The sequence below is a fragment of the Rana temporaria genome, chromosome 8 (assembly GCF_905171775.1).
Source record: "Rana temporaria chromosome 8, aRanTem1.1, whole genome shotgun sequence".
NCBI classification, from domain to species: Eukaryota; Metazoa; Chordata; class Amphibia; order Anura; family Ranidae; genus Rana; species Rana temporaria.
Window position 1 is genome coordinate 17,647,937 of NC_053496.1, and position 27,418 is coordinate 17,675,354.

Sequence of the window (27,418 nt, forward strand, 5' to 3'; positions counted from 1 at the left end):
TTTGTTATCTGTGGCCCTGTTCATAAGATTTTACCTCACTTACTGTCCCAGTGACAATTGGATTTGAAGAATGTTGGGTTATCGTAGGAGTGAATTTCCCTTCCTAGGGGGAGATTTCCTCTCACTTCCTGTTGTCTCCCTCTGTTTCTAAGGCCCCTTTCACACGGGGCAGATCAGTAATGATCCGCCCCGTGAACCTCCGCTTGCTCAGCGGGGATCGCTCCGTTGATCCCTGCTGAGCCGGCGGATGACAGGGCGGTCCCCGCACACTGTGCAGGGACCGCCCTGTCTTTCCTCCGCTCTCCCCTATGGGAGGATCGGATGAACACGAACCGTATGTCCATGTTCATCCGATCCGATGACGGATGGAAAAGTAGGTTTTTCCTCCTTCACCGCTGACATCCGCGACTCCATAGAGGAGCACGGAGCGCCCGTTCAGGCCTGCCTAAAAAACTGGCAGGCGGACCTGAACGGGCCGCCCGTGTGAAAGAGCCCCAAGTCAGATGTAGGTCGGATGGATGTAACTCGGGGACTGCCTGTACTGAATTCCGCACAATATTGTGACTAAGCCTAGAAGTGTGATTGTCTCATCATTTGCATTGCGGTCACATACCCATGTCTCCGGCTGCCTTGATGTCAATGTTGTCGAATCCGCTGCCTATCCGCACTATAACTCGCAGAGACTTGAACTTTTCCAGATCTTCACGTGTTAACGTTATGGTGTGATACATCATGGCTCCCACTGCCTCATTCAGGACCTAAAGAAAAAAAAAAAAGAACAGAGATGCCATTACAAACACCCGAGAGAAAAAAATAAATAAAGGTTTTACTCCTGCCCATACTAAGCCATCCAAAATCAGGCCCATGTACAACATTTCTCCTATCAGTTTTCTGATGCTCAAGAGTTCCAACTTGTGTACTAAAGACATCTTCATGCTTGGCTTGTAATGCCGTGTACACATGATCATTTTTCGGCATGAAAAAAATACGAAGTTTTTAAAAACGTCATTTAAAATGATCGTGTGTGGGCTTCACATTATTTTTCGGCTTCTGAAAAACGACAACAAAAAATTCGACCATGCTGCATTTTTTAACGTCGTTTTAAAAAATAAATAAATCGTTTTTCGGGTTGTAAAAAATTATCGTGTGTGGGCTAAAACAACGTTTTAAACCCGCGCATGCTCAGAAGTTATGAGACGGGAGCGCTCGTTCTGCTAAAACTACCGTTCATAATGGAGTAAGCACATTCATCACGCTGTAACAGACAGAAAAGCGCAAATCGTCTTTTACTAACACGGAATCAGCTAAAGCAGCCCAAAGGCGAATGGAACTTCCCCTTTAGAGTGCCGTCGTTGTACGTCACCGCGCTTTGTTCATAATTTTTTTTAAAACGATGGTGTGTGGGCAACGTAGTTTTTAATAATGAAGTTGGAAAAACGTCTTTTTTTTCATGCCGAAAAATGATCGTGTGTACGCGGCATAAGCCTTTCATCGGAAGCACACTGGCTCTAAGGTTGTATAAACAGATCATGCCATCCTAGATACACATTAGAACAACAAGTGTTAGGCTTCATTTCCATGGACGTTTTTACAGCCACTTTGTTTAGCCTTTTTTATAGCTTAAAAACGCCTGTCCATGTTTTATTTTATTTTTTTGAGCTGGAGCTCAAAAACGCAGTGGTAGCGTTTTTTGAGCGTTTAACGTCTGGCGTTTTTACAGCTCTAAGGCTGGAGCTTCAGAACGCACTGGTCCTGTTTTTTTTTGCAGCTTAAAAACGGTTCAGCCATCTACAGCTCAAAAACGTCATGGTGGGCATGGGGCCATAGACTAACAGAGAGCCGTTTTTAAGCTGCAAAAAAAAGCTCAGAAAAGTGGCTGTAAAAACGTCCAAAAACGTCCATGGAAATTAAGCCTTAAAAAGGTACTGAGAAATGGACTTTGTAGTCACCAATTATAAAAATACAAATACGTTTATTGACATATAACCCGTGAAGGTTATTGAAAAAGGAGAAAACAATACATAAAATAAACTATAAAAAGCTACAGTAACAACTGCAGTGACAACAAATGAATCCAATGAAAGTCCGAAAGAAGTCACCACATCTCACAAGGGACGTGTATGACTAGAATACGTGATAGAACGAATGTTAGCTCTACATGTTTCGTGGGGACAGCTTCTTCAGGAGTTAGTAATATCATATAAAAGTAACAAGATGTACTTGAAGGTGGATTTTTTTACAGAAGAAATTTTTTAAAATAGTGGTGAATTACTGGATTTCCAGAAACGGACCTCATCGATATCCAAATGGGACAGTTCTCTCAGGCAGCCACAAATAAAAAAGATAAAAAGTGGCAGCCGAGCTGGATAGGCCAAAATTATTTTAAACCCATATAAGATTAAAGAGGTATGCCATTAAACTTGTGGGGTAAACCTATAGGGAAGCTTTGCAAAGCAGGTTACCGTAGTGATACGGTGATGTAATACCAACAAGAGATATATAATAGGAACGTCCACGTCCGGAGGTCCGGGGATAGAGTTGCTACACATTGTAGATACACATTACACCCATTCATACTGGTTCTATATATTTATAGGATCATGAAAAACAGAATGTACTGCTATAGGAAGCAATGGCGGCCCATCCATTAGGGGCACGCCCCCCCCCCCCTAGTCCATGCGCCTCTTATCTACATGCAGGGCGCCAGACGCATGGAAACACGCTATTAGAGCCGGGTGGGCCCCGAGTCCACACACTTGTGTGTCCAGTGCCGATCCTGACCTCCCTGGGGCCCTAAGCAAAATGACACGGCACATTAAAAATGAGAAGCGGGGGGCGCTGACGACAGTGACATGTCACATTAAAGAAAGTTGAGAAGCGGGGGAGGGGGTGTTCTGCTTTCGGAAATGACATCTTGCATTAAATTGAGAAGCGGGGGGTGCGGACTTCTTACCTCTTCTCCCATGCAGCCAGCGAGTTGAGAAGCGGGGTAAGGGGGCGAAAATGACTTCTCACCAGGCGGGGCCTCTATTAATTTGGGGGGGCCTTCGCAGCTTTGCAGGGCCCTAAGCGGCTTGCATAGTGAGCCTATAGGCCCCCCCCCCCCCCCCCCAAGTATATTGAGGTACAAAAGAACAGTAGAAATCACATACAACTGGGTTATACCACTGTCTTGAGGTGGACTAAACAATGGCAAATAAATAAACATTGACGTCCTAGAGATCAGGGCAAGACTGATGAGCCTTGCCCTGGCGATCAATCAGGAGAGGAAACTAGGCAAGATAACAATAGTTTAAACTTGGTAGGTAATCTCTAATCCAGGGCTCGACAAATCCCGGGCGCCAGGTCGCCATGGCGACTAGAAATGGTGTCCTGGCGACTTGGCTTGGAAGGTGGCGCCATCTGGTGGTGGCGGCCGTTGGTATTACAAGTAGGGTTGTCCAGATACCGATACCAGTATCGGGACCGATACCGAGTATTTGCGGGAGTACTCGTACTCGCGCAAATACCCCCGATACCTAAATAGAATACTTTCCCCCCCCCTTTCCCCCCACCGCTGCCGCCGCATCGAGGGACATGGCTAGAGGGACATTGCTGCATATGTGGGGGACATGGCTGCATTTGGGGACACATTTAAAAAAAGTATCGGTATTCGGTATCGGCGACTACTTGAAAAAAAGTATCGGTACTTGTACTCGGTCCTAAAAAAGTGGTATCGGGACAACCCTAATTACAAGTTAAGCATTACAAGTTAAACGGCAATTCTAATGTAATTTTTCACTATTTTTCACTGCCATCTTCTTCCCACTAATTAGAACCCCCCAAACATTATATATATTTTTTATCCTAACACCCTAGAGAATAAAATGGCGATCGTTACAATACTTTCTGTCACGCCGTATTTGCGCAGCGGTCTTACAAGCGCACTTTTTTTGGGAAAAAAATTACACTTTTTTTAATTAAAAAATTAGACAACAGTAAATTTATCCCCATTTTTTTTAATATTATGAAAGATAATGTTACGCCGAGTAAATTCATACCCAACACGTCACGCTTCAAAATTGCGTCCGCTCATGGAATGCCGACAAACTTTTACCCTTTAAAATCTTCATAAGCGACGTTTAAAAAAATCAACAGGTTGCATGTTTTGAGTTACAGAGGAGGTCTAGGGCTAGAATTATTGCTCTCGCTCTACCAATCGCGGCGATACCTCACTTGTGTGGTTTGAACACCGTTTACATATGCGGCCGCTGCTCACGTATGTGTTCGCTTCTGCGCACAAGCTCGTCGGGACGGGGCGCGTTTTCTGGCTCCTAACTTTACCTGGCTCCTAGATTCCAAGCAAATTTGTCGAACCCTGCTCTAATCTATGGTTCAGGTTAGGGTTGTCCCGATACCGATACCAGTATCGGGACCGATACCGAGTATTTGCGGGAGTACTCGTACTCCCGCAAATACTCCCGATACTAAAATAGAATACTTGTTCAACCCCCCGCCGCCGCAAACCGCAAAGCCACCGCCGCTGTTAATCAGCGTGCGGGGAACAGTTTTCGTTTGAATAGCTGTATCCCCGCCGTGTATAGACACTCCCCCTTTGCGCGTGATTGGACGGATGATCTGTCCAATCCCGCGCAAGGGGGAGTGTCTATACACGGCGGGGATACAGCTATTCAAACGAAAGCTGTTCCCCGCACGCTGATTAACGGCGGCATCAAGGTATGGGAGACATGGCTGGAATGTGGGGGGGGGGGACATGGCTGGAATGTGGGGGGGGGGGACATGGCTGGAATGTGGGGGGGGGGACATGGCTGGAATGTGGGGGGGGGGGACATGGCTGGAATATGTGGGGGGACATGGCTGGAATATGTGGGGGGACATGGCTGGAATATGTGGGGGGACATGGCTGGAATATGTGGGGGGACATGGCTGGAATATGTGGGGGGACATGGCTGGAATATGTGGGGGGACATGGCTGGAAGATGTGGGGGGACATGGCTGGAATATGTGGGGGGACATGGCTGGAATATGTGGGGGGACATGGCTGGAATATGTGGGGGGACATGGCTGGAATATGTGGGGGGACATGGCTGGAATATGTGGGGGACATGGCTGGAATATGTGGGGGACATGGCTGGATATATGTGGGGGACATGGCTGCATTATGTGGGGGGCATGGCTGCAATATATGGGGGACATGGCTGGAATATGTGGGGGACATGGCTGGATATATGTGGGGGACATATGGGGGGGACATGGCTGGATATATGTGGGGGACATATGGGGGGGACATGGCTGGATATGGGGGGGGGACATGGCTGCATCTGTGGGGGGACATGGCTGCATATGGGGGGGACATGGCTGCATTTGTGGGGGGACATGGCTGCATTTGGGGACACATTTAAAAAAAGTATCGGTATTCGGTATCGGCGAGTACATAAAAAAAGTATCGGTACTTGTACTCAGTCCTAAAAAAAGTGGTATCGGGACAACCCTAGTTCAGGTAATCTCCAAAGATGGTTCAACAATAGAAGGATATGTTCTATAAAGAACAGAAGCCACCTGGATGTACAAACTGAAAAAAATTAAATCAGTTTCTTAAAAGGGTCAATAAAAAAGCAAAAACAGAAAAGCAAATAGAACAAGTGAAAAAGCTGTTGATTCAGGTAAGGGAAATGTCTAGGGGGTTTCGGGAACCAGAAATGGGACAAAGAAAAAAATCGAAGAACTCCTCCAAGGAATGGATAGAAGAACGGAGATAAAAACAGATCTATCTAGAGATCTCCTGCAGGGGAGAGAACATTGGAGGAAGACTGGTAGTACATTATCTTTTGATTAAAAAAATATATATATATTTTAAAAGGGCACTTTTTTTTGGGCACGGCCGCCTCTTTATGGGAAACAAGTCGGAAGGAGCCAGTTGTAATGTCGGAGAGCGCAGTCCGCGGCCGGCCGTGCCAAAAAAATAAACATTAAATTGTTGCTGTAACATTTTTTAAGTGCCTTTTAAAATAAATTGATTTTTTATCAAAAGATAATGCAGATCAGTCTTCCTCCAATATTTCATTATCCATCATGAGATCTACTTAAGCCCTCTGAGGAGGGTATAAGAGGAATCCATTTTATCAGCCGCAGATGAGCGTCCATGCTTGCTCATCCCCCTGGGTCTGCTGGGAGCCGTTGTCCATTGTGAAGCTTTGAGATTTGGCAGACAGAGGAATGCATCCCTAAGCTGTTGATCAGCCCACATGCTTGTGACCTGTGTGGGTCTGGTAAGCACACAATGGGCTGGATTCAGGTAGAATTGCGCATTATTTACGGAGGCGCAGGGCAACGTTTTTGCCCTGCGCCCCCGCAAATTTGCTGCGCTGCCCTTGATTCACGGAGCAGTAGCTCCGTAAATTGCGTGGGCGCGCCGGCAAAATGCCCATCACGCAATTTAAATGATCCCGTAGGGGGCGGGAATCATTTAAATTAGGCGCGTTCCCGCGCCGATCGTAGAGCGCATGCTCCGTCGGGAAACTTTCCCGACGTGCATTGCGGCAAATGACGTAGCAAGGACGTCATTTGCTTCAAAGTGAACGTGAATGGCGTCCAGCGCCATTCACGATTCACTTACGCAAACTACGTAAAATTCAAATTTCGAGACGCGGGAACGACGGGTATACGTAACATTGGCTGCCCCTAATAGCAGGGGCAGCCTAACGCAAAAACCGCCGTACGGAAACTACGTAAATTGCGTACGCAGGGCTCGCGCAACGTTGTGAATCAGCGTTAGTATGCAATTTGCATACTATACGCTGAGCACAACGGGAACGCCACCTAGCGGCCATCGCAAGAATGCAGCCTAAGATATGCGGGCATAAGAGCCTTATGCCGCGCATTTCTTAGGCTGCAGTCGGCGTAACGAGGTTCCTGAATCAGGAGCATTCGTTACGCCGGGGCAAGTAAGCAATTGCGCTGTGTAACCTATGGTTACACAGGCGCAATTGCTTCTTGAATCCAGCCCAATGTTTTTTTACTTTTAAGCACGGTAGTGTCTTCATACTAAGGTGTCCACACACCTTGGGATCGGCAATTGTTTTCACGTAGACTTTTTGGAACCTGAGAGATCATATACACATTGTGTTTGAATTGCATGGTTTATTTTTTAATTATGCACAAACAGTCTTAAGATATTTTGTATATCCGCATGTGTTACAGATCAATCCAGACCACACACCAGTTTCCAATTTACCCATTGTGTTCACATTGGGCAACATTATTGTGCATTACATTGTTTACCATTTTGTGGGTTTTCCCACCCTTTATATAGAATCAGCGCACCTTTATACTTTCAAACACCCCTGGACAGGCCCGGACTGGCCATAGGGCATACCAGGCAATTGGGACATCCGTAAAATAGATGTTTTAATGACTAATCTTCATTTAAATGCTTTTTTTTATTTATTTTTATCACATCTGCACACCCCTTCCGCTCCCTTCACCACTCTGCCTCTCCTTTCCCAGGGACCCCCATATCCTGGTCTCTTCTTAAATCGCCACCTGAGCAATCCCAATTTTATTACAACACTAGCTGAATACCCGGCGTTGCCCGGTCTTCCTATCTTAAAGCGGGGGTTCCGCGGGTTATCAATTTTTTTTTTATATATTATTTTTGCGCTCCTACCTTTAGCACCCCTGCAGCAGTGTGTCCCACTCATTTAGCCGCCGTAGTCTGTATTCTCGAGGAAACGATATTTTATAAAAACGAGCGATGTGCGTTTCCATTTTAACTGCGGGCACTGTGAAGCCCACAGGGTAGTCTTCCGGGATACGCCGTCAACACTACACGCTTGCTCAGTCACGTGACCCGCGAGATATCGCGGGATTAGAGCACAGCGCGTCTCCTGGGATTCTCAGCACTCACTCCCAGGAGACATGGCATAGCGCTGATCGGGGGAAAAGGATCATACACGCCCACTCCCCGCGGGGAATTTTGATTGACAGGACACAGACGGCAGCAGTACAAAGGTAACAATGGCGATTAAAAAAAAAAAAAAACGTTGATTATTTCTTGTCTATGGCTAGTAGTTGACTTCATCCAAAGTGACAATTTAGGGTGAACCTCCGCTTTAACCTTTTGGGGAGGAAAATCATAGTAATATAAATATACCCATCTTTTATATAAGGGTGTAGGTAAGGGTTAATTTAACTGTCATATATTTTATTTGGCATATAAGTAATATGTGTAGCAGGTATTATTGAAATATCTCCAGGCGTACAGAAGTTATGTGGGAACATACATTTCCCATTGATTTGCATGGGACTTTAAACAAAAACCCCGACCCTCACAAATGGGGGTAGTTAAGGGATGAATTAACTATCCTATAGTTTAAGTGGACATATAAGTAACATGTGACCAAGTGTTATCGAAATATCTACAGCCGTTTGGAAGTTATGAAGTAACATGTATTTCCCATAGAGTTGAATGGGACTTTAAAGGAAAACCCCGACCATGGCAAATGGGGGTGGGTAAGGGTTAAACCACCTATCCTATGTTTGTTGCCGACATATAAGTAACATGTGTGCCAAGTTTCATGTTAATATCTTTAGCCGTTTGGACGTGATGCTGGAACATACATACATACGTTGAGTTTTATATATATAGATAGCACCATTAAATGTGGTGACACTTCACGTCAAAGGATTAAAGTTCTCCCAATAAGAGTGCCAATGCCTTGAATACATTAATTTCAAAGCAACTTCAAAGCAACAAAATGTGATTATTTTAAAAAGGGAAGTGATTCTTTTCTTTACCCACTGTATCCCCACATGTTGTAGGGAAAAAACAAGACACAAAGAAGAAACAGATCTCCAATGGTACAGTAACCAGATCCACAAGAATTTATAAAAAAAAAAGGCCACTCACAAGTTACAATCAATCACGTGCATCCATAAAACACGATGACCAGAAGTGACATCAGAGACGGAACCAGAAGTGCGGAGGTGGAGAGACATTGGGAGACCACAGCTTACGACTGCTTGATGCCACTATGTTTTATGGATGAGCGCAATTATTGACTTGCGAGTGGCTTTTTTTTTTATAAATAAATTCTTGTGGATCTGGTTTACTGTACCATTGGAAATCCCGACTTCTGTTTTCCATACAATATGTGGGGGGATGCGAGTCGGATGGAGGAATAACCCAATGTTAAAGAGTTCCAGGATTTTGGCCTATTGATTACACAAAGTGAATTATGTTAGTCATGAGAATGTGTGGCATTAAAGCCGAGTTCCAGCCAAACGTGAAACTCTCGCTTATATGCTTCCTCCCCATTTGGCATCTTTCAGGGGGGAGGGGGGAACAGGGGTACCCATTTTTGACAGGTCTCCGTCTCCACCTCCGGAGACGGGCCACAGCCTGATCTCATAGTTACATAGTAAGTCAGGTTGAAAAAAAGACAGCAGTCCATCCAGCTCAACCATAAAAATAAAAAAAAATTATCATACAATCTCATATACCCAATCCTATACCCACAGTTGATCCAGAGTAATCTCCGGGAAGTTCGGCTCCTCCTTCTCCCTCCGCTGGGCCAATTAAAAAAGCACAGCGCACTTCGCGCATGAGCAGTAGGAAACCAGGAGTTGGAAGACGGAAGTCTTCACAGCCTGGTTCCCTTACCAGAAATGGCGGTGGCAGCACCCGGGAGTCGATCCGAAGATCGGCTGGGGTACCGACATTGCAGGCTCCCTGGACAGGTAAGTGCCCTAATATTAAAAATCAGCAGCTACAGTATTTGTAGCTGCTGACTTTAAAAAAAAATTCACCCAGGCTGGACCTCCTCTTTAACCACTTCAATACCCGCCCATAGTCATTTGACGTCCACAGCTGGGATCTCCCATCCTGGGTGGATGTCATATGACATCCTGGGCTTTGTGGAGGGGATATCTGAATGATGCCTGCAGCTAGAGGCATCATTCAGATATCATTTGTTAGTGCCGGCGATTCTGTGCAACATAAGATTGATCATAGTGGCGGTTCCACCGCTTGATCGTTCTTATAGGCGGCGGGAGGGGACATACCCCCCCCTCCCCCCATCCGGTGCTTCTCTGAGCTCTCCCGTGCCATCGGGGGCCCGGAGAAATAATCGTCCGGCGCAGGCAGGAATCATAGAGATGACTGGTGACCACATGGTCACCAGTCATCTCTATGACCGTCGGAGGCCCGGGCGCGATGTGATGACGTCACGCCCGGGTACCCGTAAGTAAACAAAGCGGCTAGTAAGCAACACTAATCATGAGATTGGTGAAATTTTTTTCACCGATCTCATGCTTTCCAGCCTGGAGGAGAGATGCAGGGACTTATTGACCCCGCATCTCTCCATAAAGAGGACCTGTCACACACATTTCCTATTACAAGGGATGTTTACATTCCTTGTAATAGGAACAAAAGTAAAAAAAAAAAAAATGAAAGAAAAAGTGTATCTATTTACTCGGTGTAACATCATCTTTCACATTTTACAAAAAAATTGGGCTAACTTTACTGTTTTGTTCTTTTTTTAACCCTTTCATGACTATGCCTATGTATGACATTTGGTGTTTACAAGTTAAAATCCATATTTTTGGCTAGAAAATTACTTAGAACCCCCAAACATTATATATATATTTTTAGCAGAGAATCTAGAGAATAAAATGGCGATTGTTGCAATATTTTATGTCATACGGTATTTGTGCGGCGGTGTTTTAAACACAACTTTTTGGGAAAAATTTACTTTCATGAGATTTAAAAAAATGAAAAAGTAAAATTCGCCCAATTTTTTTGCATAATGTGAAAGATGATGTTATGCCGAGTAAATAGATACCAAGCATGACACGCTTTATAATTGCACGCACTCGTGGAATGGCGACAAACTACGGTAACTAAAAATCTCCATAGGCGACGCTTTAAACTTTTTTTACGGTTACCAGGTTAGAGTTACAGAGTAGGCCTAGTGCTATAATTATTGCTCTCGCTCTTACGATCGCGGCGATACCTCACATGTGTTATTTGAACACAGTTTTCATATGCGGGCGCGACTTCCGTATGCGCTTTCTTTGCTGCGCAAGCTCGCGGGGAGGGGGGCGCTTTAAAAAATTTTTTTTTTGTTTTCTTATTTATTTATTTATTTTTTCTAATATTAAATTTTTTTTTTTTTTTTTTTTTACATTTTGATCACTTTTATTGCTGTCACAAGGAATGTAAACATCCCTTGTGACAGCAATAGGTCGTGACAGGTACTCTTTATCCACTTCCCGACCCCCGCATGTACATGTACGTCCACAATATGGCACGTACAGGCACATGGGCGTACACGTACGTCCTCGCCTATTAGCAGGTGGGGGGTCCGATCGGGACCCCCCCCGCTACATGCGGAGGTCGGGTCCGCTCGGGGAGCGATCCGGGACCACGGCGCGGCTATTTGTTTATAGCCGCTCCGTCGCGATCGCTCCCCGGAGCTGAAGAACGGGGTGAGCCGTGTGTAAACACGGCTTCCCCGTCCTTCACTATGGCGGCGCATCGATCGCGTCATTCCCTTTATAGGGAAGACACGATCGATGACGTCATTCCTACAGCCACACCCCCAAACAGTTGTAAACACACACTAGGTGCACCCTAACTCCTACAGCGCCACCTGTGGTTAACTCCCAAACTGCAACTGTCATTTTCACAATAAAGAATGCAATTTAAATGCATTTTTTGCTGTGAAAATGACAATGGTCCCAAAAATGTGTCAAAATTGTCCGAAGTGTCCGCCATAATGTCGCAGTCACGAAAAAAATTGCTGATCGCCGCCATTAGTAGTAAAAAAAAAAAAAATAATAAAAATGCAATAAAACTATCCCCTATTTTGTAAACACTATAAATTTTGCGCAAACCAATCGATAAACGCTTATTGCGATTTTTTTTACTAAAAATAGGTAGAAGAATACGTATCGGCCTAAACTGAGGAAAAAAAATGTTTTTATATATGTTTTTGGGGGATATTTATTACAGCAAAAAGTAAAAAATATTGCTTTTTTTTTCAAAATTGTCGCTCTATTTTTGTTTATAGCGCAAAAACTAAAAACCGCAGATGTGATCAAATACCACCAAAAGAAAGCTCTATTTGTGGGGAAAAAAGGACGCCAATTTTGTTTGGGAGCCACGTCGCACGACCGCGCAATTGTCTGTTAAAGCGACGCAGTCCCGAACTGTAAAAACACCTTGGGTCTTTAGGCTGCATATTGGTCCGGGGCTTAAGTGGTTAAGGAGGGATCGGGGGTCTAAAAGACCTCCAAGCCCTCCTTTGCACTTCAAAGTATTCAGATCGCCGAAAACGGCGATTCTGAATACTGTGTACTTTTTTAAATCCGGCGCCATTGGCATCTGAGAAACCCGGAAGTGACGTCATGACGCCGCTTCCGTGGTTTCAATGCGGACACTGAATCAAAGCCGTTTACGGCTTTGTTTCAGAGCGCGCCGAGACGCTGGAGGCGCCGGATCGTGGATCGGGTCTCCCGGTGGGACGGGAGGCCCGGTCAGAGCGGCGAGAGGCGGGGGGATGTCCCCTCCCGCATAACAACCGAGCGGCTTTTAGCCGCATCGGTTGTTATGTTTGGAAAGCCGATCGCCGGCTCTAAACAACGGTACCGGGATGATGCCTGCGGCTGCAGGCATCATCCCGGTATAACCCCTGAAAGCCGAGGACGCATATATGCGTTCCGTCGGCGTGAAAGTTAATTCATGAAAAACGTTTTTTTTTTAAAAAGGCGTTTGAAAAATTATTGCGCAAATACCGTGCAAGATAAAACGTTGCAATGACCGTCGTTTTATTCCCTAGGGTGTCTGCTAAAAAAAAACATATATAATGTTTGGGGGTTCTGCGTAATTTTCTAGCAAAACAATGAGGATTTGTACATGTAGGAGAGAAGTGCCAGAAAAGGCCCGGTATTGAGGTGGGTATAAAGCCCTGTATGGAAGTGGTTAAGCTTTGGTTAGTTTCTTCTTAAACGGGGAAGATCCTCATGTGCGGTGAAAGACTGGAAGGAAACAGCACAACATTTCCTGCTCACATTTTATGGTCTTTTGATTATATGGTTTGTGCACTTGTGATTATTTAAAGATGTACAAGGTTCACAGGGATAAACGCACTTTGATTTTAATAATAGTCCTTGAAAATATTAAAATAGTTAAGCTAAGAGTGATTTCTCCACAAGGGAGAAGAGGTCCATCACCATAGGACACTAGCAAAAAAACAAGGACGTTTTTGCCAGTGTCCAGTCACCTGAAGGTACAAGTCTATAACCCAGGATCTATGAATATTAGGCCTGTGTCCTGTACTATGCAACCAATATACTATATTTACTATAGATTGAGAATGTTCCTCCATCTCCTGTTGCCCTAGGAACTGGTCACTATAGGGGGTCATAAAAGTCAATAGAGCCCCCGACTTCACTTTTATACAAGTCAAAAAATATACATACCACTTGTCTGTGCATCCTCAAATAATTACCTTTTCGTGGATTTCTTGTGTGGACTGGGCATCACAGAAAGCTACAGTAGCAAGGTCTTTGAGTATTGGCATCTCCACTGTGCAGTCCCGTCCATCCAGCAGGGCTATGAGAGGGCGGGGGTGCATTGGACCATTGACTGTTTGAGGCCGCATACCTGGAGATTCATAAAGACAAGGAGACATGTTAATTAGACTCGCACTCCATCTACACAGGTTTTTTTTTTTTTATTGAAAGTATTGACTCAACAATACAGATTGACGTCACGTTAGTCATTTGTAACCAACTTAGTTACATTGGTTCATAAGATTATTCTTATAAAAATACAATATTTGTTATAGTCTTTACCAGCCTACCCCTAATGCAGGGCTCGACAAATCCCGGGCGCCAGGTCGCCATGGCGACTAGAAATGGTGACCTGGCGCCATCTGGTGGTGAGCCGTTGGTATTACAAGTTATTACCACCAGATGTGTGAGCTGTCGCCATCTGGTGGTGGCCGTTGGTATTACAAGTTAAGCATTACAAGTTAAACAGCAATTCTAATGTCATTTTTCACTATTTTTCACTGCCATCTCCTTTCCTCTAATTAGAACCCTCAAACATTATATATATTTTTTATCCTAACACCCTAGAGAATAAAATGGCGATCGTTGCAATACTTCCTGTCACGCCGTATTTGCGCAGCGGTCTTACAAGCGCACTTTTTTGGGAAAAAATTACACTTTTTTTAATTAAATAAGACAACAGTAAAGTAATCCCCATTTTTTTTTAATACTATGAAAGATAACGTTACGCCGAGTAAATTCATACCCAACATGTCACGCTTCAAAATTGCGTCTGCTCGTGGAATGCCGACAAACTTTTACCCTTTAAAATCTTCATAGGCGACATTTAAAAAAAATCTACAGGTTGCATGTTTTGAGTTACAGAGGAGGACTAGGGCTAGAATTATTGCTCTCGCTCTACCAATCGCGGCGATACCTCACATGTGTGGTTTGAACACCGTTTACATATGCGCTTCTGCGCGCAAGCTCGTTGGGACGGGGTGCGTTTTGTGGCTCCTAACTTTTTTAGCTGGCTCCTAGATTCCAAGCAAATTTGTCAAACCCTGGCCTAATGGGTTCAAACTATAGGTATGGATAGGCCACCAATTGAGTTAATTACCAGTCGGTTGGACTACTGTAATGCTTTGTACCTTGGCCTACCTAAAAAGATCATGCATAGACTCCCAACTAATTCAGAACGCCGCAGCAAGGTTACTTACGGCTGCTGGTAAGAGAGAACATATCACCCCAATTTTGAATACCTTGCATTGGTTGCCTGTCTGTGAGCGGGTTCTGTTTAGGATTGGCTGTTTTATGCATAGGATAGTCCATGGAGGTGGACCAGAGTACCTACGGAAAAAATTCACACGATATGCTCCTAGTAGAGCACTACGTTCAGTGGGACAAACGAATGTCATTGTCCCTAGGGTGAGGAAACAGACGAGGAGGACGTGCTTTCTCGGTGAAGGGGGGGTAAGGTATGGAATGATTTACCATTGGTCCTAAAAAACACCACCAATATGCCAAGCTTCAGGAAGAGTTTGAAGACCTTGCTCTTAGGCTGCCTTCACATTGGGCGGTGGAGCGTCGTATTTACCGCGATATTCGGGCGCTAGCGGTGAGGTTTTAACCCCCGCTATTGGCCAAAAAAGGGTTAATACCACCCACGTTGCGGGTGGTATTACCGCGGTTTCCCATTGATTTCAATGGGAAGGCGCGGTATAGGAGCGGTAAACACACCGCTCCTATACCGCTCCAAAGATGCGGCTAGCAGGACTTTTGGAGCGGTCCTGCTATCGCACCGCTTCAGTGTGAAAGCCTTCGGGCTTTCACATTGAAAGCTGCAGGGCATGATTTTTTCATGCGGTATAGCAGCGCTATTTTTAGCGCTGTACCGCATGAAAAACGCCTCAATGTGAAAGGGGCCTAACAGAAGTGTTCTGAGGGCTTATAGGTCACTGCATCCTGGCCAGTAAGGGAGCGAGATTAAGAATATCAGAATCTCCCTGCTCATTATAGTCATACGCATCGAGGCCCATGGGTAAGACTGCGTTTATAAGCATTTTTTTTATTATTATTATTAATAATAATAATAATAATAATAGTTAGTTGAATACAGAAAATTATAAAGTGAACAGAAAATTTATTTATACACACACACACACACACATTAATAAATATTATATAATATATATATATATAAAAAAAAAAAAAAACATATACCGTATATACTCGAGTATAAGCCAAGGTTTTCAGCCCTTTTTTTAAGGCTGAAAATACCCCCCTCGCCTTATACTCGAGTCAGTGTACCTGAAATTATTGACAGGCTGCGGGCGTCCATTGTTTAAAAGTCACGGTCTCCTCCTGGTCCCTTCCGCGATAGGTGTTTCTCAGCAGACACAGTTCTACCTATCACAAACGTTCTCTCATCCTCGGACTGCAATCACAGATGTCTTTTCATCCTCAGACAAGAGAAAGTTCGTGATTGGTGGAACACTGAACACAGTGTCTGCTGGGAAACCCAGTCCGAAGATGAGAGAACGTTCGTGATAGGCGGAACTGTGTCTGCTGAGAAACGCCTATAACAGAAGGGACCAGGAGGAGATCGCGACTTTTAAACAATGAATGGACACCCGCAGACTCTCAATTTCAGGTACACTGACTCGGGCACAGTGAGGCTGCAATAGGCACAGTGAGGATGAGCACAGCGAGGTTGCAATGGGCACAGTGAGGATGGGCACAGTGAGGTTGCAATGGGTACAGTGAGGATGGGCACAGTGAGGTTGCAATGGGTACAGTGAGGTTGGGCACAGTGAGGTTGCAATGGGTACAGTGAGGTTGGGCACAGTGAGGTTGCAATGGGCACAGTGAGGTTGCAATGGGCACAGTGAGGCTGCAATGGGCACAGTGAGGCTGCAATGGGCACAGTGAGGCTGCAATGGGCACAGTGAGGCTGCAATGGGCATTGTTGACCCTCTTTTCCGCTTACAGTAGCTGCTGCATTCGTACCCTAGGCTTATACTCGAGTCAATACGTTTTCCCAGTTTTTTTGTGGTAAAATGAGGTGCCTCGGCTTATATTGGGGTCGGCTTATACTCAAGTACATTCCATAATTAAAATAACTGAACAAAACTTGCTACATAGATTAATAAAGTGGGTCCAGGATGATATACTATACTACATCTGGGGTATGCATATATATGACGTCAACGTACTTCAAACTTGTCAGTAGATTATATATTACACTTGAATATTTGGATGCTCTGGGATGGGAGAACCAAGCAATCCATTTCTTTCTGATTGTACAGGTGGAGTGGTTTTTATAAGCCAGCATTAGTACATATTGGGCCTGTGTATTGATTCTGGCTATAACCATCGATAAGTTGGGTGCGTCCCTGGATTTCCAGAGGCTGGTTATAGCGAGTCTTGCTGCTAATAATGTGTGGAATACAATTGTTCTAAATTCTTTAGGATATATACACAGGTTTTTAATATTTCTAAGTAGCTTCTTTAGTTCTCAATTTATCTAAGTTTGTCAGACATTAACCACTTAACGCCCGCCGCACGACTATTTACGTTCGCAAAATGGCACGGACAAGCAGATGGGCGTATATATACGTCCTTGCCTTCTAGCGGGTGGGGGGTCCGATCGTGACCCCCCCCCCCCCCCCGCTGTGTGCGGCTTACCTCGGAGAGCGATCCGGGACAACGGCGCGGCTATTCGTTTATAGCCGCTCCGTCGCGATCGCTCCCCGGAGCTGAAATACGGGGAGAGCCGTATGTAAACACAGCTTCCCCGTTCTTCACTGTGGCGCCGTCATTGATCGTGTGTTCCCTGTTATAGGGAAAGACAATCAATGACGTCACACCTACAGCCACACCCCCCTACAGTTAGAAACACAGATGAGGTCACACATAACCCCTTCAGCGCCCCCTTGTGGTTAACTCCCAAACTGCAAATGTCATTTTCACAGTAAACAATGCATTTTTATAGCATTTTTTGCTGTGAAAATGACAATGGTCCCAAAAATTTGTCAAAATTGTCCAAAGTGTCCGCCATAATGTCGCAGTCACGAAAAAAAAAAAAAAAAAAATAAATAAAAAAAAAAAATCGCTGATCGCCGCCATTAGTAGTAAAAAATAAATTATTCATAAAAATGCAATAAAACTATCCCCCATTTTGTAAACGCTATCAATTTTGCGCAAACCAATCGATAAACGCTTATTGCGATTTTTTTTTACCAAAAATAGGTATTTTTGGGGGATATTTATTATAGAAAAAAGTAAAAAATATTGAATTTTTTTTAAAACTGTCGCTCTATTTTTGTTTATAGCGCAAAAAATAAAAAACGCAGAGGTGATCAAATACCACCAAAAGAAATCTCTATTTGTGGGAAAAAAAGGACGCCAATTTTGTTTGGGAGCCACATTGCACGACCGCGCAATTGTCTGTTAAAAGCGACACAGTGCCGAATCGCAAAACCTGGTCTGGGCCTTTAGCTGCCTAAAAGTCCGGGGCTTAAGTGGTTAACGAGCGTTTCACAATACGAGCACGGTTTAAAAAAAAAAATTCTGACTTGGTTTGCAAGTGTTGTCTCGCAAAACGAGCAGGATTCAAGCCACAGCGGTGTGCAGTACCTTTTGACCTGAGGTGTGGGGGGCCGGAGCCGGAGCCGAGCGGAGCCGTTCGGAAAAACTCGGAAAAACTCAGTTCCCAAGCTTTTCCAACGTTTTCTAAGTTCAGCCAAGCTGTCCCCGGGCCTTTCCGAGGCTCTCCGGCACCCCCCACCTCTGGCCACATGCGGTATTGCAAGTCAATGCGGAACAAATTATTTTCGTTTCCATTGACTTCAATGGGGAAACTCGCTTTGATATGAGAGTGCTTTGGATTACAAGCATTCTATTTGGAACGGATTATGCTTGTAATCTGAGGTTCCACTGTACAGGACACTTCCTGTTTCTTGTCTGGTCATTAGCCTAGGCTTATAACATCATGCACAGCTCTCTCTCTCTCTCGTGAAAGTTTGCCTGGAAGGGAGGGGGGGGATGAGAAATAAGAGGGTCAATGAGAGCTGCAGGGCTGGAGGTGTGCCTTTGTGTGTCTGTGTAAATCCAGGAAGTGAACAGGCAAAAGCTTCAGCTGCCCACAGTTAAAATGGTTGCAGCCAGACTCAGTGGAGGGAGATTTCTGCAGCATATTTGGCAAGAACAGAATCACAATATATATAAAATAATATGAAAAAAGTGTTTGGAGGGAAGCTTCAGAATGGTAAAGATGTTTTTATTACAAATGTTTGCAGACTGCAGTTCCTCTTTAACGGCGAGCCCATTTTTGGCGATACAGCCCTGCGTTATTTTAACTGACAATTGCGCGGTCGTGTGATGTTATACTCAAATAACGTTCCCGCCCCCCCCCCCCACCCCCACCACAAATAGAGCTTTCTTTTGGTGGTATTTGATCACCTCTGCGGTTTAAATTTTTTGCGCTATAAACAAAAAAAGAGCAACAATTTAAAAAAAAAACTTTCTGCTATCAAACATATCCAATGAAAATAATAAAAAAAAAATCTAATTTCTTTATCAATTTAGGCCAAAATATATTCTTCTACACATTTTTGGTTAAAAAAAAAATCCCAATAAGTGTATATTGATTGATTCGCGCAAAAGTTATTGCGTCTACAAACTACAATAGATTTTTGGACTTTTATTTTTTTTACTAGTGAGACATTTTGGGGACCAGTGACACCAATACAGCGATCAGTGCAAAATAAAAACGCACTGTCACTGTACTAATGACACTGGCTGGGATAGGGGTTAACATCAGGAGCGATCAAAGGGTTAAGTGTGCTCCTAGGGAGTGATTTCCAACTGTGGGGGGGGGGGGGGGGAATGCCGACACTGGAAGAAAACAGAAATCCATGTTTAGCAGAAACATAAGATCTCTATTTTACTCTCTGGCAGAACAGCGGTCTGCCTTGTTTACATAGACAGACTGTCTTTCTGCCTCTCCTCTGAAAATCTGGAGGGTTCCGATGGTCATCGCAGCCGCCAGTCCCTTAATTGGCTCCCACTCTTTCAAATCACAGCAGGAGCGTGACTGCGGTTGCGCGTGCTCGCTCCCCAGACCCGGTAGAAGTGAACAACGTACAGGTACTGTCAGGTCACCTGTGGCCAGGTGACAAGTGCACCCCGTTGGGGTCAGGGATGCACCACAGGGTAGTGAACCCTATAGCCGACTGTTGCGATCAGAGAGGAAGCGTGAACCCAAGATCGCCCAGGGCGGGGAGTCTAAGACCCAGCTTTGTGTTCACCAGAGCCTCTAGTGGTAAGGATGGCCTTCGCTGCAGCTGGAAGCAGCAAACAGGACAATGGTAGCGATGGGTAAGCCGAGGTCAGGGCAACAGGCAGACAAGGGTAACCGAGGGACAGGCAAAAGGACAAGGGCACAGGCAAACAGGAGAAGTCAGGGACGAGCCAAAACCGTTACACGGAACATAATCTTAGCACACTGCAGACAGGAACTTAAGCAAACAACACTGTTGAACAGCACTGCAGACCTGTAGTGCAACAGTTAATATAGACTTCCTGGGATGGCCTGGGTGGGGCCATACAGGAAGTAGAGGAGATAAGAAGGTAACCAGAACAGAGTCAGGCCTCTTAATGGACAGATGGAAACAGGTAAGCTGCCAGACTATTGCATATCCATGACAGGTACGTTGTTTCACACAGACGGGCCGCCCTGGTGCAGTATATGTGCGGTCGGTGGGCGGTCCAGAAGCAGTTGACCGCAGGAGAGAAAAAAAAAGAAATCAGGTCACCAGACTAGACTGGCTGTGCTTTCTGGCAGGCTGGGTAAATCTCTGAACTCAATGGACAGAAATACAAATTCTTTGGTAGGTGGAACAGCTCCCATATTTGTATTTCATTTGTGTATTTAGATGCCAAGAGTTCAGCTTTAACATCAAAGATGTCAGGAAAACCTAAAACCTCGTTATATAAGTTGCGGCGGCGTAGCGTTAATCTGCCGGCGTAAGCGCGCCGAATTCAAATTGTCAAGAGGTGGGCGTGTTTTATATAAATAAAACATGACCCCAGGTAAATGACGTTTCTCACAAACGGCGCATGCGCCGACCGTGAACGTATCCCAGTGCGCATGCTCCTAATCACGGCGCAAATAGTCAATGCTTTCAACGTGAGCGTAATTTATGCAAAGCCCTATTCTGGAACGACTTACGCAAACAACGTAAAATTTTCAAAATTCGACGCGGGAACGACGTCCATACTTTACATTGGCTATGCCTCATATAGCAGGAGTAACGTTACGCCGGAAAAAGCCTTACTCAAACGACGTAAAAAAAATCCGCCGGGCGCACGTACGTTTCTGAATCGGTGTATCCAGCTCATTTGCATATTCTACGCTGAAATCGACGGAAGCGCCACCTAGCGGCCAGCGTAAATATGCAACTAAGATAAGACGGCGTAAGAGACTTACGTCAGTCGGATCTTAGCCTAATTTCGGCGTAGCTTGCTTTCTGAATACAGAAAGAAGATACGCCGGCGCAGCTTTGAATTTACGCGGCATATCAATAGATACACCGTCGGAAATTCTTGCTGAATCTAGCCCTATGTCTTTTTCAATTTGGATAGAGCAGAGAAGGGTTAGAACCTTTGTCATGTTTTTTGCCATGTTGGGCTTTCTTTTTTTTTTTACAGAGATTTCCCCTCACCTGTCCTAGTGACAATAGCGTCAGACAGGATTTGGGGAAAACTCGGCAATGGACACAGACAAGTATTTTTAAAGTGGACCTTCAGTAATTTTTTTAATCATTCCATCCATTAAATCTTCTGCCCTTGTTGTGGTTTTAACTTTGTATAGTAAAATATTTTTTTCTGCCAGTAAATACCTTATACAGCCCACTTCCTGTTTCTTGTCTGGTCATCCTAGCCTAGGCTTATGACATCATGTACAACTCTCACTCTCTCTCGTAGGCCGGCCACTCATGGGACAGTTCACCACTGTTCCAAGAATGCCAGGAAAGGAGGGGGATGAGTCATAAGAGGGCCAATGGGAGCTGCAGGTGTGCATCTGTGTGTCTGTGTAAATCCAGGAAGTGAACAGACAGCAGCTTCAGATGCCCACAGTCAAAATGGCTGCAGCCGTGGAGGGAGATTTCTGCAGCATATTTGGCAAGTACAGAATCACAGTATATATAAAAATATAATATATAAAAATGGTTGGAGGGAAGCTTCAGAATGGCAAAGATGTTTTTATTACAAATTATGTGAGAAGAGTGCAGTTCCTCTTTAAGTACTGTGGGGGTGGGACTCTGCTATGGGAAAGATTGCTGGTTTACGCCATATGTTGGAGAGAAAGACACACTAATTACACAGCTGTGTGTTCAGCTACTTAGTTGTGACCCGACTATAGCTCAGGGCCCCACCCTACAGACAGGAAGTCTGTCCCGGGAATCAGGTGGATTCCCAAATCCCTCTGAGTGGAGTCAGGGGCTGTGTGCATGTCTGCAAGAGGCAGATGACATTTGGAGTAAGCAAGGTTTGAGCTCATCTCTAGGAAACTGTTTGGTTCTGAGCAACAGACGCATGGCCTAAGCTAAAGGCCTGAAACAGCCGGATAACAAGTATGGAAGCCAGGAGGCTAAACTGTCGATTTGTCGAGATACAGGAATGGTGGAACCCCCTGCGTGGGCTGCTACTGTATTTGTGAACTTTTATACTTGTTATCCGGCTGTTTCAGGCCTTTAGCTTAGGCCATGGGTCTGTTCCTCAGAACCAAACGCACCCTGCTCAACTTTCCAATAGCTGGATTCAGGTAGGGTGGCTCACTTTTGAGGCGGTGTAGCCGTAAGTCAGAGAGGCAAGTGCTGTATTCACAAAGCACTTGCCTCCTAAGTTACGGCGGCGTGGCGTAAATGGGCCGGCGTAAGCGCGCCTAATTCAAATGAGGATGAGGGGGCGTGTTTTATGTAAATTACTCGTGACCCGACGTGATAGACGTTTTTTTACGAACGGCGCATGGGCCGTCCGTGGACATATAACCGTGTGCATTGCTCCAGAGTACGCCGTGAACGTAAATTACGTCCAGCCCGATTCGCGTACGACTTACGCAAACGACGTAAAAAGATAGGCCTGTTCCGACGTCCATACCTTGCATGGACTGCGCCACCTAGAGACCTGCTTTATTTTTACGCCGGCGTATGTCTTACGTAAACGGCGTAAGTAATTGCGACGGGCGCACGTACGTTCGTGAATCAGCGTATCTAGTCATTTGCATATTCTACGCCGAACTCAACGGAAGCGCCACCTAGCGGCCAGCGTAAACATGCACCCTAAGATACGACGGCGTAGGAGACTTACGCCGCTCGTATCTTAGCCTAATTTAAGCGTATCTGGTTTCCAGAATACGCTTAAATTTACAGCGGCGTAGATTCAGAGTTACGACGGCGTATCTACTGATACGCCGCCATAACTCTCTGTGAATCTACCTAAAAAAGTGTTTTAATGGGTAACATCACCTGCCCCGGATCCAGAAAACGCTTATAAGCCATTAATGCGAACACACAAAATTAAAATCGACCAGTAAATTTTCTGCTGCAGTAACCAAACAGATTTGCTGTTGATTTATGTAGTTAGCAGATCTTTTCGGCAAATAATGCTTCACTCCGAGAAATAGAAGCCGTTTAGTGGCCGGGTGTAATTATCTAATTAACACCCTCTTGTGTGCTGTAGAACCTTGCCATACATTATTCCCATGCTGTGGAGATGATAATAATAGCCGTGTGATAACACTTTACATTACTAATTCCTTCCCTTCTGTAAACAGCCGCGCAAATTCAGCAGCGGCCTCCATCCCTCCTGTGCCTGCAGGCCGTGGCGGATAAATTTGGAGGTTGCTGTGGAGATGCTCATCCTGGGAGTATAGTCACACCCTCCGGTTGCTGAGCAACATCATATTTTAAGGGATAAAAAAAAAAAAAAAGACACCAAAAAAGGTACTGCAGCAAAATTACAATTCTAATATTGCAACACTATTGGATACGATCACTTATGGCAGAGAGAGGAGTGAGGCTGCGTTCGCAAAAACACCAACCACAAAAAAAAACCTGTTACTGCAAATAAAAAATATGGTGCGTAGTATTATATAAATGATCTGCAACACCTTAAAGGCCCACCTTTTGCAAAAAAATTTAATATATATATATATATATATATATATATATATATATATATATATATATATATATATATATATATATATATATATATATATATATATATATATATATATATATATATATATATATAATAAATGCACCCATATTAATTATTAAAAAAAAATCCGTATTTATCGGCATATAACACGCACCCCAATATTAGGAGGGAAGTTTAAGGAAAAAAACTTACAATAAAAGAACTTTGATGCAAAATTAGGGACACCGCTCATCAATGCACCCTGCTCAGTGCCCATCTGCAGCCATTAAATTGCCCAACAATGCAGCCTGTTCAGTGCCCATCTGCAGCCTTTAAATGGACCAACAATGCAGCCTGTTCAGTGCCCATCTGCAGCCATTAAATTGCCCAACAATGCAGCCTGTTCAGTGCCCATATGCGGCCTTTAAATTGCCCAACAATGCAGCCTGTTCAGTGCCCATATGCAGCCTTTAAATTGACAAACAATGCAGCCTGTTCAGTGCCCATCTGCAGCCTTTAAATTGCCCAACAATGCAGCCTTTCAATTGCCTAACAATGCAGCGTGTTCAGTGCCCATCTGCAGCCTTTAAATGGACCAACAATGCAGCCTGTTCAGTGCCCATCTGCAGCCATTAAATTGCCCAAAATTGCAGCCTGTTCAGTGCCCATCTGCAGCCTTTAAATTGCCCAACAATGCAGCCTTTCAATTGCCCAACAATGCAGCCTGTTCAGTGCCCATCTGCAGCCTTTAAATTTACCAACAATGCAGCCTGTTCAGTGACCATCTGCAGCCTTTAAATTTACCAACAATGCAGCCTGTTCAGTGCCCATCTGCGGCCATTAAATTGCCCAACAATGCAGCCTGTTCAGTGCCCATCTGCAGCCTTTCAATTGCCCAACAATGCCGTCTGTTCAGTGCCCATCTGCAGCCTTTAAATTGCCCAACATTGCAGCCTGTTCAGTGCCCATCTGCAGCCAGTAAATTGCCCAACCATGCAGCTTGTTCAGAACCCATCTGCAGCCTCACCCTTTCCATCATTGTAGCCTTGCCAGTGTTGGATTATCCCTACTGTCTCAGAGGGAATAGGAGGAGCGAGCGCTGCTGAATTACACAGAGTCGCACTCTGTTTACCCAGCGCTCCGTCATTTACAGCCACGCCTCCTGGCCCTGCTCATATGATAGACAGAACCAGGTCTCGAAAAAATCCGGGCGCCAGGTCGCTATTGCGACAAGAAATTGTGACCTGGCGCCCGCCGGTAATTGAGGCCGCGGCTTTGCGGCCTAGAAGGCCGCTGCCTCAATTACCGGCCGTTGCGGGCCCGCACAGAGGCACAGCCTTGTGAAGGCCCAAGTTTTCTTCTGTGACCTGGTGCCATCTGGTGGTGGCCGTTGGTATTGCAAGTAAAAACAGCAGTTCTAATGTGTGTTTTTTTTTTACTGTTTTCACTGCCATCTCCTTCCCTCTAATTAGAACCCCCAAGCATTATATATATTTTTTATTCTAACACCCTAGAGAATAAAATGGTGATCGTTGCAATACTCTGTCACACCGTATTTGCGCAGCGGTCTTACAAGCGCACTTTTTTGGGGGGAAAATACACTTTTTTTAATTAAAAAATAAGACAACAGTAAAGTTAGCCCAATTTTTTTTTATAATGTGAAAGATATGGTTGCGCAGAGTAAATTGATACCCAACATGTCACGCTTCAAAATTGCGTCCGCTCGTGGAATGCCGACAAACTTTTACCCTTTAAAATCTCCATAGGCGACGTTTAAAAAATTCTACATGTTGCATGTTTTGAGTTACAGAGGAGGTCTAGGGCTAGAATTATTGCTCTAGCTCCAACGATCGCGGCGATACCTCACATGTGTGGTTTAAATACCGTTTACATAGGCGGGCGCTACTCACGTATGTGTTCGCTTCAGCGCGCAAGCTTGGCGGGACGGGGAGCGTTTTCTGGCTCCTAACTTTTTTAGCTGGCTCCTAGATTCCAAGCAAATTTGTCAAACCCTGGACAGAACTGTGGCCCAATGCGGGGCCAGGAGGTGTGGCTGTGCGTAATGGAGCGTCGAGTACACAGGAGATCGCGGCTCTATCTAATGCAGCGGCACTCGCTCCTATTCCTTCAGAGACAGCAGGGACCGGCATATAACACGCACCCACGATTTCGCCCTGATTTTAAGGGGAAAAAAGTGGGTGCTATATGCCGATAAATACAGTGCACTGAAGCCAGCAAAAGCATTGCAACTGCAATCAGTGAATAGCGGGTGCAATGCTCTAGCTCATCGATTGCGAACCTTGGCACCCCAGATGTTTTGGAACTACATTTCCCATGATGCTCATGCACTCTGCAGTGTAGTCGAGCATCATGGGAAATGTAGTTCCAAAACATCTGGGGTGCCAAGGTTCCCCATCACTGCTCTAGCTCCTGCAGACTATTCCTCTACACGCAGGTCCCTCCCAAAGTACGGACCTTCCGTTATGGGGCGGGAGGAATTATCAGTAGACCCGACACCCCAATCACCCCGTGCAGAGCAGATTCTCCCTACTGCCCTGGCTACTTTTTTTCCATGAACTCGCCGATACCGATTACCGATACTTTTTTTTTAATGCCATGTGATCGTTTGACTGATGGGCACTGATAGGTGGCACCTATGGGCACTGGCACCGACAGGTGGCTGGCAATAATGGGGGGCACTGACAGGTGGCACTGATGGCACCGATAGGCGGCACTTATGGGCACTGACAGGTGGCTGGCACTGTTAGATGGCACTTAAGGGCACTGATGGCAATGACAGTTGGCAGGCACTGAAATGCACCAATAAATGACATGAGTAAATGCTATGCTGCAGCGCCCATCTTGGTACACCCTGCACTCGGCTTCAGTAAGTATCAGCAGACATCTTGTTACACCCAGCCCACTGAGGCAGCTCGATCCGCCTACTGACGCCACCAGCCCTCTCCGCCCACTGCCGACCAAGTATTGGGTCAGGCATTGGGAGCATTTGTGCGAGTACAAGTACTCGCACAAATGCTCAGTCCCGGTACCGATACTAGTATCGGTATCGGGACAACCCTAATACCAACTAAAGCCTTTAAAAAAAGAAAGCAGCTGGCTTGGTCCCCTCAGTTCCCCAGGGGCTTGTTGAGAGGCTGAGCCAGCTGACGGTCCAGGTTTCTTGATGGATTCCAACTGTAAAGTTAGGATCTCTCCAGAATTTGGACTGGCTCAGTGACATCAGCCGACAGCGGACTTTAGCCCACTGTTGCCTGAAAACAAGTCACAGGTGGGCAGAACGAAGTGCACTCTTGTAACCCCCAGTAGAAGCAGGGCCAAAATGGCCCTAGCCCCACTTCTCCTTTAAGGAAACCTAGTGTAGGAGAGATATGGAGGCTGCCATTGCGGACCTCCTTCTAAAAGTGATAGCTTTAGTAAATTCTGAGTCAATGACCTGAAACAAGAATAGTAATAAGAAAATTCAGACTTGTCCCTTTCATTTGATGAATACTTCTTCCAGGCTCTTGATTTGCTAGACATAGTATGCTTCAAAAAAGCACCATGCCAGGACAATCATAGCCTACATCTATACCAACTAAAGTCTTTAAAAAAAAGAAAGCAGCTGGCTCAGTCCCACAGTGGCTTGCTGAGAGTC

At 45.1% G+C, this 27,418-nt stretch overlaps 1 protein-coding gene across 2 annotated transcripts in view; it reads right to left on the reverse strand.

Annotated features, from left to right (window-relative positions):
* The window catches only part of CTBP2 (C-terminal binding protein 2), an 84,038-nt gene that overhangs the window by 48,225 nt on the left and 8,395 nt on the right, over positions 1–27,418 (reverse strand). For both annotated transcript variants that reach the window (XM_040361355.1, XM_040361354.1), the window contains exons 2-3: positions 13,512–13,666; positions 614–758 (exon numbers count right to left, since the gene is read on the reverse strand). In XM_040361355.1, coding sequence (XP_040217289.1) covers positions 614–758; positions 13,512–13,666 — 300 coding nt within the window. The remainder of the gene's footprint in view (positions 1–613; positions 759–13,511; positions 13,667–27,418) is intronic.